We start from the raw sequence: 12,325 nt of genomic DNA on the forward strand, positions 1-12,325 counted from the left end.
CCCCCCCTCTCTCTCCTTCTCCTTTGTCCCTCCCTGTGATCCATCCCACGTTCTTGTCTCATCACGTCTCATAAATATGACGAGTCCCCCAGTTTTTGGCCAAGAAAAGCATCGCGCTGGATCGCTGGAGAAGAGCAGCGTCACATCTGTCTAGACTGAACTCATGCGGCCTCGCTTTCCTGCAGATTCAAATGTGAACCGGCTTCGCCGAAGCTCTTCTTTGGCTCGTCCCCGCGATGCCTTTCTGATCAATGCGCGTGCGCTTGTAGCTGCGAGCGAACCGCCCCGCACTTAGAGCACAGTGCCTGCTCATCAGCACAGAGACAGCACAGTAAAGAGACTCTCCCTCGCTGTAGTAAAACTTTATGACTTTCCGTGTTGCCTTTGTCTCCAGGCATCGGATATTACAGAGGATGATAAGTATTCATTTAGATTTTTTGCCAGATCACCAGTCCTTAGCGTCAATACAGCCCATCTGAGCTCTTTAAAAAGAGACAAAGTTTTGTGTGTGTGTGTGTGTGTGCGCACAACTTTATGAGTGTGCATCTAAGTTTGTGTGTGTGTGTGTGTTTTAAGGCTGTGATGAACCCACTGCAGTATCACCCCTAAGAGTATTTATGGGGGGAAATGATTACCTCGGAAAGAATAGAACTTTGATGAAAATCGTCCCACTTCAATTTGCACCTCGCAGGCCTGCAGCCGGCATCCTTGTTTATGGGTAATACTGGAAATGTGTGCGATTGCACTTATTGGAAATCTCTGAAATTGCACCGTGTGATTCAGTAAGTGAGAGCTTTCATAAAGACGACATGATATTCCGTGGCCTGATTTTAAACATCTTTGTCACTGTGAGGTAGCAGTGGATGCAACTTTGTTTCAGACGGGTCCAAGCACTTTGGGAAGTTCTTTTATTTCTTCTTCTTAGATTGTAAGGTTTCTTCTTGACTATCAAGCCCTGTGGGGGGGGGGCACAGACACACCCTCTCAGTCATTTGAATGGGCTGTGTTACCGCAATGGGGATGCTGACGCAGGGGGTTCTGGGTAAAATAAAAATGCAGGATCGTCCGGCAAAATATAAAAACAGACAAAGATCTTAGATGACAATTAGCAGCCTACACTTGAGCTGCTCATGGCTGCATCCTCTCTTTGGTCCAGATGACAACATGTTTCCATGTTGCTGAACATTGGGTAAATCCTCGAAGCTTAGCAACTCAATGACGCTGCCGACTCTTGTTTGACTGACAAATGGCTGCTGGCAACCAGTACAATGTAACTTAGGGGAGTGCCTTCTGCATGTGCTACATTTCTCAACGGTCGCCCATCAGCCACAGCTGGTTGGGAGGTCTAACGAGGATCGACGAGCTCCGGTCGGCAATGAAAGAAAAAAGTTCTGCAGGGTTTTACTTTCTTTGGAGAGTTGGGGGCTAGAAAGTGTATTTGTGTGTGTGCGGGATGAATGAGTTTGTTTGTGTGTGTGTGTGTGTGTGTGTGTGTGTGTGTGTGTGTGTGTATGCGATTGTGTATCAGAGTTTCAAACTTAGACAAATGACAGTGTGCCTGCCCTCCACACACACCCTGGCGTATCGCTCGCTGATGAAACCGGCTTCACCTGAAAGTGTGCGTGTGCGCGTGTGTGTGCGAGCGCGAGGGCCGAATAAGCACAAAGAAGGGAATTAAAGAAAGAAAGAACACAAATGAATGATGTGAGGGGAGGGTGTGCGGGTTGTTTTTGTTGGTGAGAATCGGACGGTTCCAAAGGAAGGGAGGGGCGTAAAACTTCAGAGAGAACTATCGAACAAGGTGGGTGGACGGCGATCTGCTTCGCTCTTCCTCCGTCTACGTCTGCTTCGCCCGAGTCAAACGAGTCGTATGATAGACGATATTGACAAGCTTAAATGCCCTTATTGGATGAGATGTGGCCCCTGGGTGCTGCCCCAGCGTTTTGTAAGAACACGCCGCCAGACAAAAAAACCACACACTCACATACAGCATTACCCCATTCTGCTACCACAGCACTCTCAACAATTACCTTCCAGCTCTTTAACACACACACACACACACACACACACACACACACACACACACACACACACACAAAGGCTATCTTTATGACTGCAGCATTTCCACCATTCCAGCCCACTTTTCTTATTTTTTTTCCCCCTGCTTTCCTTACCTCCTTCACCCAGAGACCATTAAACCAGATCCCTTCTAAAAGGCTGTAAGGCCTCTCTTGGCGAGCCACTTCTTCTCCAAAGCCCTGCCATGTCTCTTTTTGTGTTTTTAAATCAAAGTCCATGAAAGGTTGAGGGAGAGGAGGGAGGGGGAGCAAAGAGAAATTTGGGACGGGTTTTTTGGTGTTTGTGGTTTGGAGACAAATCTTAGTTACAAACTCATATGGCCTCACTGACGCACACACACACACACACACACACACACACACACACACACACACACACACACACACACACACACACACACACACACACAAACTTAATCTGATACGGTACATGCCCTCCTGGCCTGTTCTGCTCTGGTGGAATTTTATTTTTTCTCTCCTCTGCCTCCCCTCTCACCTGCTGAGAGTTACTGTAGATGTGTAACCTGCTCCTCTGCTTTTGCACACAAGTGAATACACACACACACACACACACACACACACACACACACAACTGCACCTACACACTCTTGCAGCACAAACACCAGTATGAAAGACAGTCTGGGGGTGGCCTCTGCTGTGATTCGTTTGCTTCTTTCACAGACGGTTCTGATTTAAGGGTCACGGCGGTGCGTAGCTTTTTGATTGTGCTGGTAGTCAACCCGAAAATGCTTTCCTTGATGGTTTTTTGGCAGAGGCCGTGATGGGGGGGGGGGGCTCTGGCCAGCACACTTCACCTGCCAGCTGCTCAGCTCAGACTGGTCCTTCTGGAGGCTAATTTATTTATTTTTTTCTTCCAAGTTTCATACTCAAAAATACAACTCCGCTGTACTCTTCCTCCCGTCTCCACCCGGCCCAGCAGATCAGGTTCCATATGCATCAGTGTCTCAGAGCGAGAGCGCTGACTCACCTTCAGTTAATCTTTCCTGACTGCAGGGAGTTGTGCGGTGGGTCCAAACCTGAGGCGTAGAATTCTAAGGTGCATCCCGTTATTGATTGCTCTGAAAAAAGTGTTCTGTACAAAGCTTGCAAGTACAGTGAGGCTACAACTGGCGCACACACTGCTGTGTCCAGGACGAACAGTTCTGTTTTGGGTGAGAAGTTTTATTACTTTGTGTAAAAGGCTTAAAGAACAGTTGGAAGGAGGAAGGATGCTGCTCAACTATGCACAGCTCCCTCGCAACCTGCTTTTCCCCCCGACATCTCCACCGCTGCTAAAAACAATAACTTCTACTGTGCAGAATGCCTTTGTGTACAGCCGTACCGGCAGCTCTGTGAGCGCACAGCTAAATGCTAACATGCTCACAGGGACAATGCCAGCATGCTAATGTGTAGCTGATATGTTTATATGTGCTCACCAGTTTATTTGCGCATTAGTGCCTTAAACTTGCATTCTCTCTAATGGCCATCAGGGGGCGACTCCTCTGTTTACAAAAAGAAGTCTGATTGTATAGAAGTCTATGAGAAAATGACTCTACTTCTCACTTGATTTATTCCCTCAGTAAACATTGTAAACATGAGTTTATGGTCTCAATCTCTAGTTTCAACTCTTCTTAATACAGCATGATGTTCATTTATTAAATGATGTCCCATTTAGAGCAGACGATAAAGCAGGGTATGCTTTAGGGCGGGGCTACCTTGTGATTGACAGGTTACTACCAGGGCGTTGTCTGATCGTTTTAACCCTGTGACAGTGTTTTATCAGTTCATGAAAGCTAATGGTGACATTTTGGGAGCATTATTCAGCGTTCGGTTATACTCAGCTGTGCCACTTCTGGTTCCAATAAACAAATATGGCGACGGCCAAAATGCCAAGCTCAAGGCTTCCAAACCCTAGACCACGAACCAACGGGTGACGTCGAGGTGGCTACGTCCACTTCTTATATACAGTCTATGGTCTTTACCAAAGTGTAAGGCCGACCAACCAACATTGCCATCCATAAAGCTGGGCTTTGCTACAAAGTTAAAAGCATCAATGCCCTCCTTTTGTCTGTCAATTGAAGTTGTGTTTTTCAGATAGAGACAGAAGACTAATACTTACCTAGAAACCTTTTAGACAGAATTACATACAGTAGATGGTACAACTATTCATTTACAGACCTCGTTCTCTAACAGCTTGTTCTTCGCTAAATTACACCCCAAAACGTATTCCCACTGCCTCACCTGTGACTGCAGGGGCCTCCGCAGTCACACTCCTTTATCAACCATTTTGTGCTTTAAAAGCACTTTGTCTTCTTTCTGATAAGGTGAGAAACATTCCTTTGAGCTCCACCAGAGTTTATAGGAGGTGTTTTACCCAGATAAGCCATGCTGCATGTGACTTGGTAAAAGACGAATGGACACCTTGTTCATTCCTTCTTGTGACTTCCCTTTCCCCTGGCTGTCTCTCTGGGTTTTCCATCTTCCTCTGCCTTGACTCAGTAACCTTTAAGGTAGACCTGGACGGGGGGAGGAAGCCAGAAGCCAGTGAGGGAGAAAGAGAGGGAGAGAGTGAGGTGTATGAACAAGTATCGTAATCAGTAATGGAGCCAGGCTTACAAATAGTAGTGTAATCAGTGTTACCAGGTAGGGCGTCAAATGGATCTATGAGCACACCAGTGCTCAGGCTGAACAGAAGTGAGGCCGGGAGAATGGCTTTGTGCTCCCGGCTGTCTGGTCACAGTGTGACGTCCACTAGCAGTGCGCATCTAAACCCTGCGAAACATTTCAACCCAAATGTGTCGCTCTAAAAGGGCTAAGCTAAAGCATAGCGCGACGACACAGAGGTGCACTCATCACCCGGAAACCAAAAAGTACACGGACTAGCACATCGGTCGTAAAGGAATGCTCGTCAGTGTAATTAATCATCTTTTGAAAGGGCAGTACAGTTGCTCAGGAGGTTTGTAAACCGTCCTGCATTATGACTAATAGTTCAGTCAGACTGTAAAGAATCCCTCCTTTTGCATCGGAAACAGAAGAAGCAATAAGGAAGCTGCAAAGCTTTCCGCTGCTGTTCCTTTCACTCGATTCTTATTGATCTGAAGAGTTGTTGATGACATCTATAGAAGTTGATGGCAAGTTCACCAACACATACGTAATAGCAAATTCAAGAGTTTCCTTCAGCTCTATGGAAGTGGTTTTTGTTTTTCCTTCGCCTTTTGTCACACTGTTAGTTCCAGGTCCTTTTCCATATGCCGTGTTTCTACTGCAGATGTAGGCGGGATTCTCAGCCGATCGGCTACCAGGTACTATCTACAGCTTCTGTTAATGGAAACAAGAAAACAACCGCTCTGTTTAATGAACTGAACAGAACTGGACTACTTGGTGGCAACGCGGCTTAAGTGTGTCTGAGAAAACAACAGATTATACCTAAATAGTGTCTGATTAATTTGAATTACCTTAATGGTGCATTGTAACTTACAGTATGCCTCCTTCTCAAGTCCCAGTCTTCTTGAGCCGTCTAGTATTTAAATGTTCATAATGTCTCTCTGCTCAGTTGTTCGTATTAAACATCAAATTTCAGGCATTCTTTTCATTTACTTTTCAAAACATGTCAGAGTTAGATTTCAGTGCACTCTGACAGCCTTTTTCAAATACTTTTAATTTCATTCGGAAAACTTTGTGTTTTGTACGCACCCATCACTAGTTGATGTGTGTTTTGCATGTATTCAAATGTATTTTATGTGAATTTCAGAAAGAAACATTGAAGACTTTGACAGGGATGTCTTGAAAAAGTGATTGTTTTGTCCTCTAACATTTGTTGATGTTTGTTTTTCTTCATTTTCCCGATTAATCACAGCTTACAGTCAATTCTCTCTCTTCTGTCTCTCTGCTTCGCATCTTGTTTTGTCAGTGATTGACGAAAAGTTTGAGGAAGTACAGAGGAAGCCTTCAGCGAGGACAAACAATCTCCCACATATTGTTGCAGTGTTGAGTGTAATGGGGGGGGGGGTATTGATACCCATATTGATGTGTACAGTGGGAGCTGGTGGAAATGTTCTGCTTCCCTATCGATCTCTGGTCTATTATGAGCTGTTAATGGACGGCTGGGTGAAGGCTGGCCAGCGGTCCATCCATCACAGGCCGACGCCCACACTGCTCTTTTAGCTGTTTTCTCTGGTATCCTCCTCCCGCTCCTCTCCTCCTTCAGTGATCCTCCTCTTCTCTGCTGTTCGTCAAATGCAAAACACACACACACAGACACACACACACACACACACACACACACACACACACAAAACTTAAACCTTGATTCCCATATGTAAACCCTGGAAATGTAAATGAATGAAACATTCTTAACCTGTGTTTAGTGAATGAATTAAATCAAAGAAAAACACAATCCTCTTGAGGAATACCAGTCACAACTATTTTACCTGTGACGATAAAGAGGTTTCTCACCTGGGCGGCGCCTTTAAACCGTCCTCCCTCTGCTTTTCTATCCTCCAGGTCACCGATCGGTCCGTGCGAGCCGTCGCAGAGCATTGCCCTGAGCTGCAGTTCGTTGGCTTCATGGGATGCCCGGTGACCTCCCAGGGAGTCATCCATCTTACCGCGGTAAGTATCGCACGCTCCTGTTGTTCCCTGGGACCCTCGTCCACGACCCATTACGAGAACTCAAATCGTGTGTCTGCTTCCGGTAAAAGTCAAGATAGCGCGGTTCCTCCAGCACAGACCACAGAAGTGCACTCTATCAGCTCTTTGAAGTCATCACTTGTCTCAGTAAATGTCAGCTGAAGTTCCGTAGCGTGACGACGACTTTAGTCTGATGCCGTTACCGTGGGCCAGCGTTCCAGGTCGCCGGCGGCCCTGCAGTGTCTCCAGGGGGGGGGGATTAACTTTTGGAAAGTAAACTCAGGACCTCGCTGTGTGTTTTATCTCAGACTCAGTTTTGAAGTTATTTGGTGTTAACTTTAAAATCTCATGAAAGCCTAATGAGATGAATCCTAATAATACGCTGCTGCTGCGACTACACCCCGCTGTTTGGATATTACCATGCTAATGAGCAGGGCTCGGCAGTTTTAAGTCGTTCCGTGCCACATAAACATGGACACACATGCACTCACCCGGTGATTGCTGGGATTGAATTCACCAGTAAGCACCGCACTTCTCTTCTCGTTTCCCAAACTAACATCCGTGTGGGATGTGTGTGTGTGTGTGTGTGTGTGTGTGTGTGTCCACCTGTGTGTGACTGTGCGTGGTATGTCCGCACCCGTGTGTGCTTGTGTAATACAATTCGATTTGTGTTTGATGAACTCGGGTGTACACGTGAGTGTGAACGTACCCTTGTGGGCTGCGTGCATCCATTCCTCCTCAAATGCAATTACAGTTGTGTTAATAGGACTGAGACACCCGATGCCCCGCTGCATTATTAGATTAAACAGCAGATTAATTTGTGCTCATGGGTTTGGCCCCCTATCATCTCTGCAGCCTCCACTGACCTTGGCCAGTGTGTTGTAGACAGACAGTAATGAAGCCAGCCAGTCATAACAGCATTAGCATACCTGGAGGTGGACGCATACACATCGGCCCACACGCACAGTCTAGCACACCTCATTATTATTTATTACAGTATTAACCAAGGTGAAGTTTTAGGAGTTCAGATGAGCAAGTTAATAAATCTGATCATATTTAAACATATATTTTTAAAACGCCAGTTTTAAATTCATCTGAAAAATAACTTTTTTATGTTTTGCTTTGCTTTCGTTTTTTTATTTAAATAAATTGTGGGTTTGAGTTGAGTTGAGATATCAGAGATGCGTACAGAACCACATTTCCCATTTTGACCAACTTCATACAGCAAAAGTAACACACTATCGAATTTACACTACTACACACACACACACGTACATTATGCATTTGTATAACCCCCAACCTCTAATGCAATCCAATACAACTGTTCCTCTATACAGTCTACTCTTATAATGCTTAAAACGTTAAAGGGACAGTCGTTCTCTCCCCCCCCCCCCCCCAAAATCAAAAAGGCATCTTACCTTACCGTTTTGGTGTGAGAGGCAAGTTTTTGAGATATTAGCCTTAGAGATGTCTAATTTCTGTCCAATATTACTGAACTGATGATTGGACTATAATTGTCACTCGGCTTGTGGTGCTGAAAGTGCCAAAAAATAACAACTCAACAGCAAAGTCCTTTCAGTCATCTGAAATCTACTGTCCCTTTAAGCTTTATCTGACACTGTCACAGCAGTCTTAATAAAATGATATTGTCGAGCATTGATTTTAGTAGTGCAGTACTACACAAACCATATGTATTACTACCTAAATAATAAACATATGATTGAATTTACACGTATACGACAAAGTCAGTAAAAACATTTCATGAAGATGTTACGACGGAGCTGCAGTATTGAATTGCATTCGATTGTGCAGGTGTACCTAATAAAGTGGCCACTGAGTGTCTTTTTAATACCTCCTCATTGGAGCAATAGACAACTAAAGAAAATGCATTGCAGGAATCAGATAGTTTGGGCACCATTGCGTAGTTCATTTTCCAACTGTACCCCTCGACCCACCCTGAATCTCACCCCTCACACCTGTAACAGCACCCAACAGTGACATCACAGTGTACTGACGCACCTCTTGGTACACTTCTACGTCACTGCAGCGAGGCGAGAATTTAAACCACCTGAAGTCAGCAAAGGCAAGATTCAGGTTACTCTTTAATTAAAGGACAGAAAAACAAAGAATGTTATGTGTTTATGTAAATAGATCCTATAGGGCAATACATTGTTATTGGATTTTCTAGACTCTCAAATCAGTCTCAAAAATCAAGCGGACTACCCCTCATTACACAGAGTAAACATCTTCAGAAAGGCTTCAGCTGAAAGGGTGATAACTGTAAGCCAGATCCAATCAACCACTTAAACTTTCCTCAGAAAATACTTTTTTAACTTCCTGGCATACCATGAATCCCGATGAGGCAGAAATGTTTCAAAGTGCAGACTTTAACCACGTTTATTTTTGCCTGCACACATTGATCTCTTTGTTTCTGTCATCTCAGTCCCCCTCTGTCTCTGTGCCCCCTTCTCTCCGTCCCTCTATAATCTCTGACAGTAATTATCTCGTTTAGCAGTTGATTCCTCCTCTCATTCGCTCCCACTTGGTCCCATCCTGTGTCGATTGAAAATCATATTCTCGCGTTTAGAATCGTTGCATTTCTGATGACTCCGTGGACCCGCATGCGATTCCAGGACCGCAGCGCTCCTCTTGTTCGATTATCACACTCTCCCTCCCACTTGATTTCTCTCTCTCTCTCTCTCTCTCTCTCTCTCTCTCTCTCTCTCTCTCTAATATTCTGATATTGCTATTCAGCTACCACCAGAAAAAAAGGGGAGAAAATCCATTACTTTTATTAAATTCTCTCATATGACACTCATTTCAGATTGATATTCTTTTTTTTTTATACCGACTTCTCACAAATTAGGGTTTGAGGAAATCGATTGAAATTGTATTTTCTTAATCACGTGAGCCGATGGTTGGAAATGGTTGAGTTCGATGCACGTGGTCTGTGGAGTAGCTGTAACGCTGCGACATGTGTGCCCCTCTAGTGGAGCCGCGCGTCTCCTCTGTGATGGGCAACGCCGCTCAATATGTGTAGCCAGGCGGCGTTTGATAAATCATCGTCTTGTTAGCGGCTAAAAGGGAACAATCGAGATTCCCGCGCGCTGAGAGAGTAAAGCCCTGCTAATCGAAAACAGGCTCTCCTTCCTGGTCGGGAATCAAACATTACGCACGACATCAAAACAAAAACACGCGGCTGATGTGGTCTGTTGTGTTGCCGTACCGCTGTCAACATTTCCTTTTTTTAAATTTTATGGTGGGTGTTGAGATTGAAGCTCAAAGCCGGCTCTAAGCTCTTGACATTAATAATCGTTTTATTGATGAGGCTTGTCACATCACAAGGCCGTCGTCTGGGATACAAACCATCTCGAGGTGGGTGTCCCAGAGCTTTTCGGGGATTCCTCGCTCCCCCTCAGCAGCTAGCTTGAGGACCTGTATGAGATGAGTCCCTCTACTAATTCAGTTTCAGGGGGTTTCCCAGCCTCAGACATTGAAAGCGCTATAGATGTGCGTATCTTTGTGTGGATAACATGCTGTATTTTGTGTGCTCTCCCTCTGCTTCTCAAGCCGCCTCGGCCACACCAGCAGAGTCATTATCCTTCTCTCTGAGCGGTGTCGTTACCTGTTCACGTCTACTTCTCTGTCCAGTCTCGTTCTGCTTTTGGTCAGTGTCGCTCTGCATTTCTCTCTCTTTTACTCTTGTGGTTCCTGTGTTTCTCTCTCACACACGCGCGCGCGCTCTCCCACCGTCCTTCCATCTTCCCGTCAAGCGGCGCTCTTTTCTTCTGGTAGTGATTAAGTCCAAGGTCGGCTCTATCAGAGAGCCAGTGTTTGAGAGCAGCGCTGGGTGCCAGAGAGCCTTCATTCCCCGAGCCTTAGATGTCCCACTGATGGCTTCCCTTTGCTCGTCATGCCTACCCACAATGCCCCTCCTCATACATCAGCCTATCACTGCCCTGTGGGCCTCAAAATGCCTTTGTGTGTGTGTGTGTGTGTGTGTGTGTGTGAGAAATGTCTCACCCTCGGGACAGAGAGAGAGTGAGGAGAGGCCAACGACATAACAAATGGAGAGACTGTTGAAGAATGTGTCAGAGATGAAACGAGGTATATTTGGAGACGGTAATAGCTGTGTGTTGTCTCTCTGATGTGCAGAACTTGGAGGTTTCTGGACTTAATTTGGGGTCTTGTAGATTAATTCAGCCGTGCCGCTCCAGTGCTTTTGTTGTTCTTCCCCAGGAAAAAAGAAATGCTCTCCAAATTTGACAGAATTGGACCACGGGGCAATACCTCATTCTCTGTGTGTGTTTATGAGCAAATAAAACAGTCTGGATTTTGACAGGGAAGCTATTTAATTTCATAACCAGAGTCATATGTTCTGTCCATCCCGGTGGCTCAGTGGAGCCGCATGTACTCGCTACATCCTGAGTTCCGATTTGTCTTGCCATCCTAATTTTTTTTAAACGGTGAGAAAAAAAAAAAAAGATATATATATATATATATATATATATATATATATATATGTATATGTAATTGCCATGACCACATGACCAAAGGTTTAGAAAGAGGTTTTAAAGTGGTTCAACACAAACAAAGGTGAAGATACAGGTCTGTCACCTTCCCACCCTCCACTCCACCACTCCCTCCCCATGTAGGATGAGTGGTGTCTGGCTTTGCTGCAGTCTGCCGGCCCCTTATCTCCCCCCCTCTGACTGGAGCACAGAAAATACATAATCACAGTGCCCTGTGTCAAACTGATAACCCCCAACACGAACCAGGGAAGTACGTACGTGTGTGTGTGTGTGTGTGTGTTTACGTCTATGTGTACCTTTTTGCGATGTACAAACGTGTGTGTGTGACTGTGTACTTGCACGTGTGTGTTGTGTCTCAGGGGGCGGTGGAGAGGATAAAGGGGAAATGAAGGAGCAGAGGGGATTTGGAGGAAGAAAGGTAATGGGGTTGTGGGGGTCGCAGAATGAGTCGAAATTGTAATAATAATTTTTCTTCACCGCTGTACGGAGGAGATTGGGGGATTTATGAATATAATGAGCAGAGAAGGGCCTAAGGATGATGTGTGTCTTTTGCAAAAGTAATTGAGGAATAATTCATTTGGCTCTGAGACATTTAACCCAGAGACAGACGGAGATAGAGAGGTTTTTGACCTCTGGAGGGGGGGAGGGGGGATATCATGTCTCATTATTGGCCCAACTAGTGTCACTGTACTGTGACTGTCATCCAGTGCTGTCGCACTGACTCGCAATTTGGCGTGCAAGCGTGCGTGTGTGTGTGTATGTGTCTGTGTGTGTGTGTGTGCGTGCCTATGTGGTCATTTGGCTTAGAGCGCCGAAGAGAAACCAACGCTCTCTATCTCCTCGAGCCTTTCCTCGCCGCCGAGTTTGTTATCAACACCAACACATGCAGGATTAGAGACTAAGGGAGGAAGAGAGCGAGAGAGATAGAGGAAGGAGGTAGGAGAGGGGGCAAATAAGTGATAGACAGTAGATGGGCATGAGACAGATAAATACAGAAGTTAACCACACACACACACACACACACACTCAGGGATCAGCTCACCGGTCCGTGACTGATGCAGACAATGTATTTGTGATACCAGACCC

The 12,325-nt window shown here is 45.5% G+C and overlaps 1 protein-coding gene across 3 annotated transcripts in view; it reads left to right on the top strand.

Moving 5' to 3' along the window:
* Nucleotides 1–12,325, top strand: part of fbxl17 (F-box and leucine-rich repeat protein 17) — a 204,512-nt gene that overhangs the window by 63,526 nt on the left and 128,661 nt on the right. For all 3 annotated transcript variants that reach the window (XM_031856172.1, XM_031856171.1, XM_031856173.1), the window contains exon 7: nucleotides 6,582–6,689. In XM_031856172.1, coding sequence (XP_031712032.1) covers nucleotides 6,582–6,689 — 108 coding nt within the window. The remainder of the gene's footprint in view (nucleotides 1–6,581; nucleotides 6,690–12,325) is intronic.

Source organism: Anarrhichthys ocellatus, unplaced genomic scaffold, assembly GCF_004355925.1.
Source record: "Anarrhichthys ocellatus isolate YVR2014 unplaced genomic scaffold, GSC_Weel_1.0 scaffold17, whole genome shotgun sequence".
Lineage (NCBI taxonomy): Eukaryota > Metazoa > Chordata > Actinopteri > Perciformes > Anarhichadidae > Anarrhichthys > Anarrhichthys ocellatus.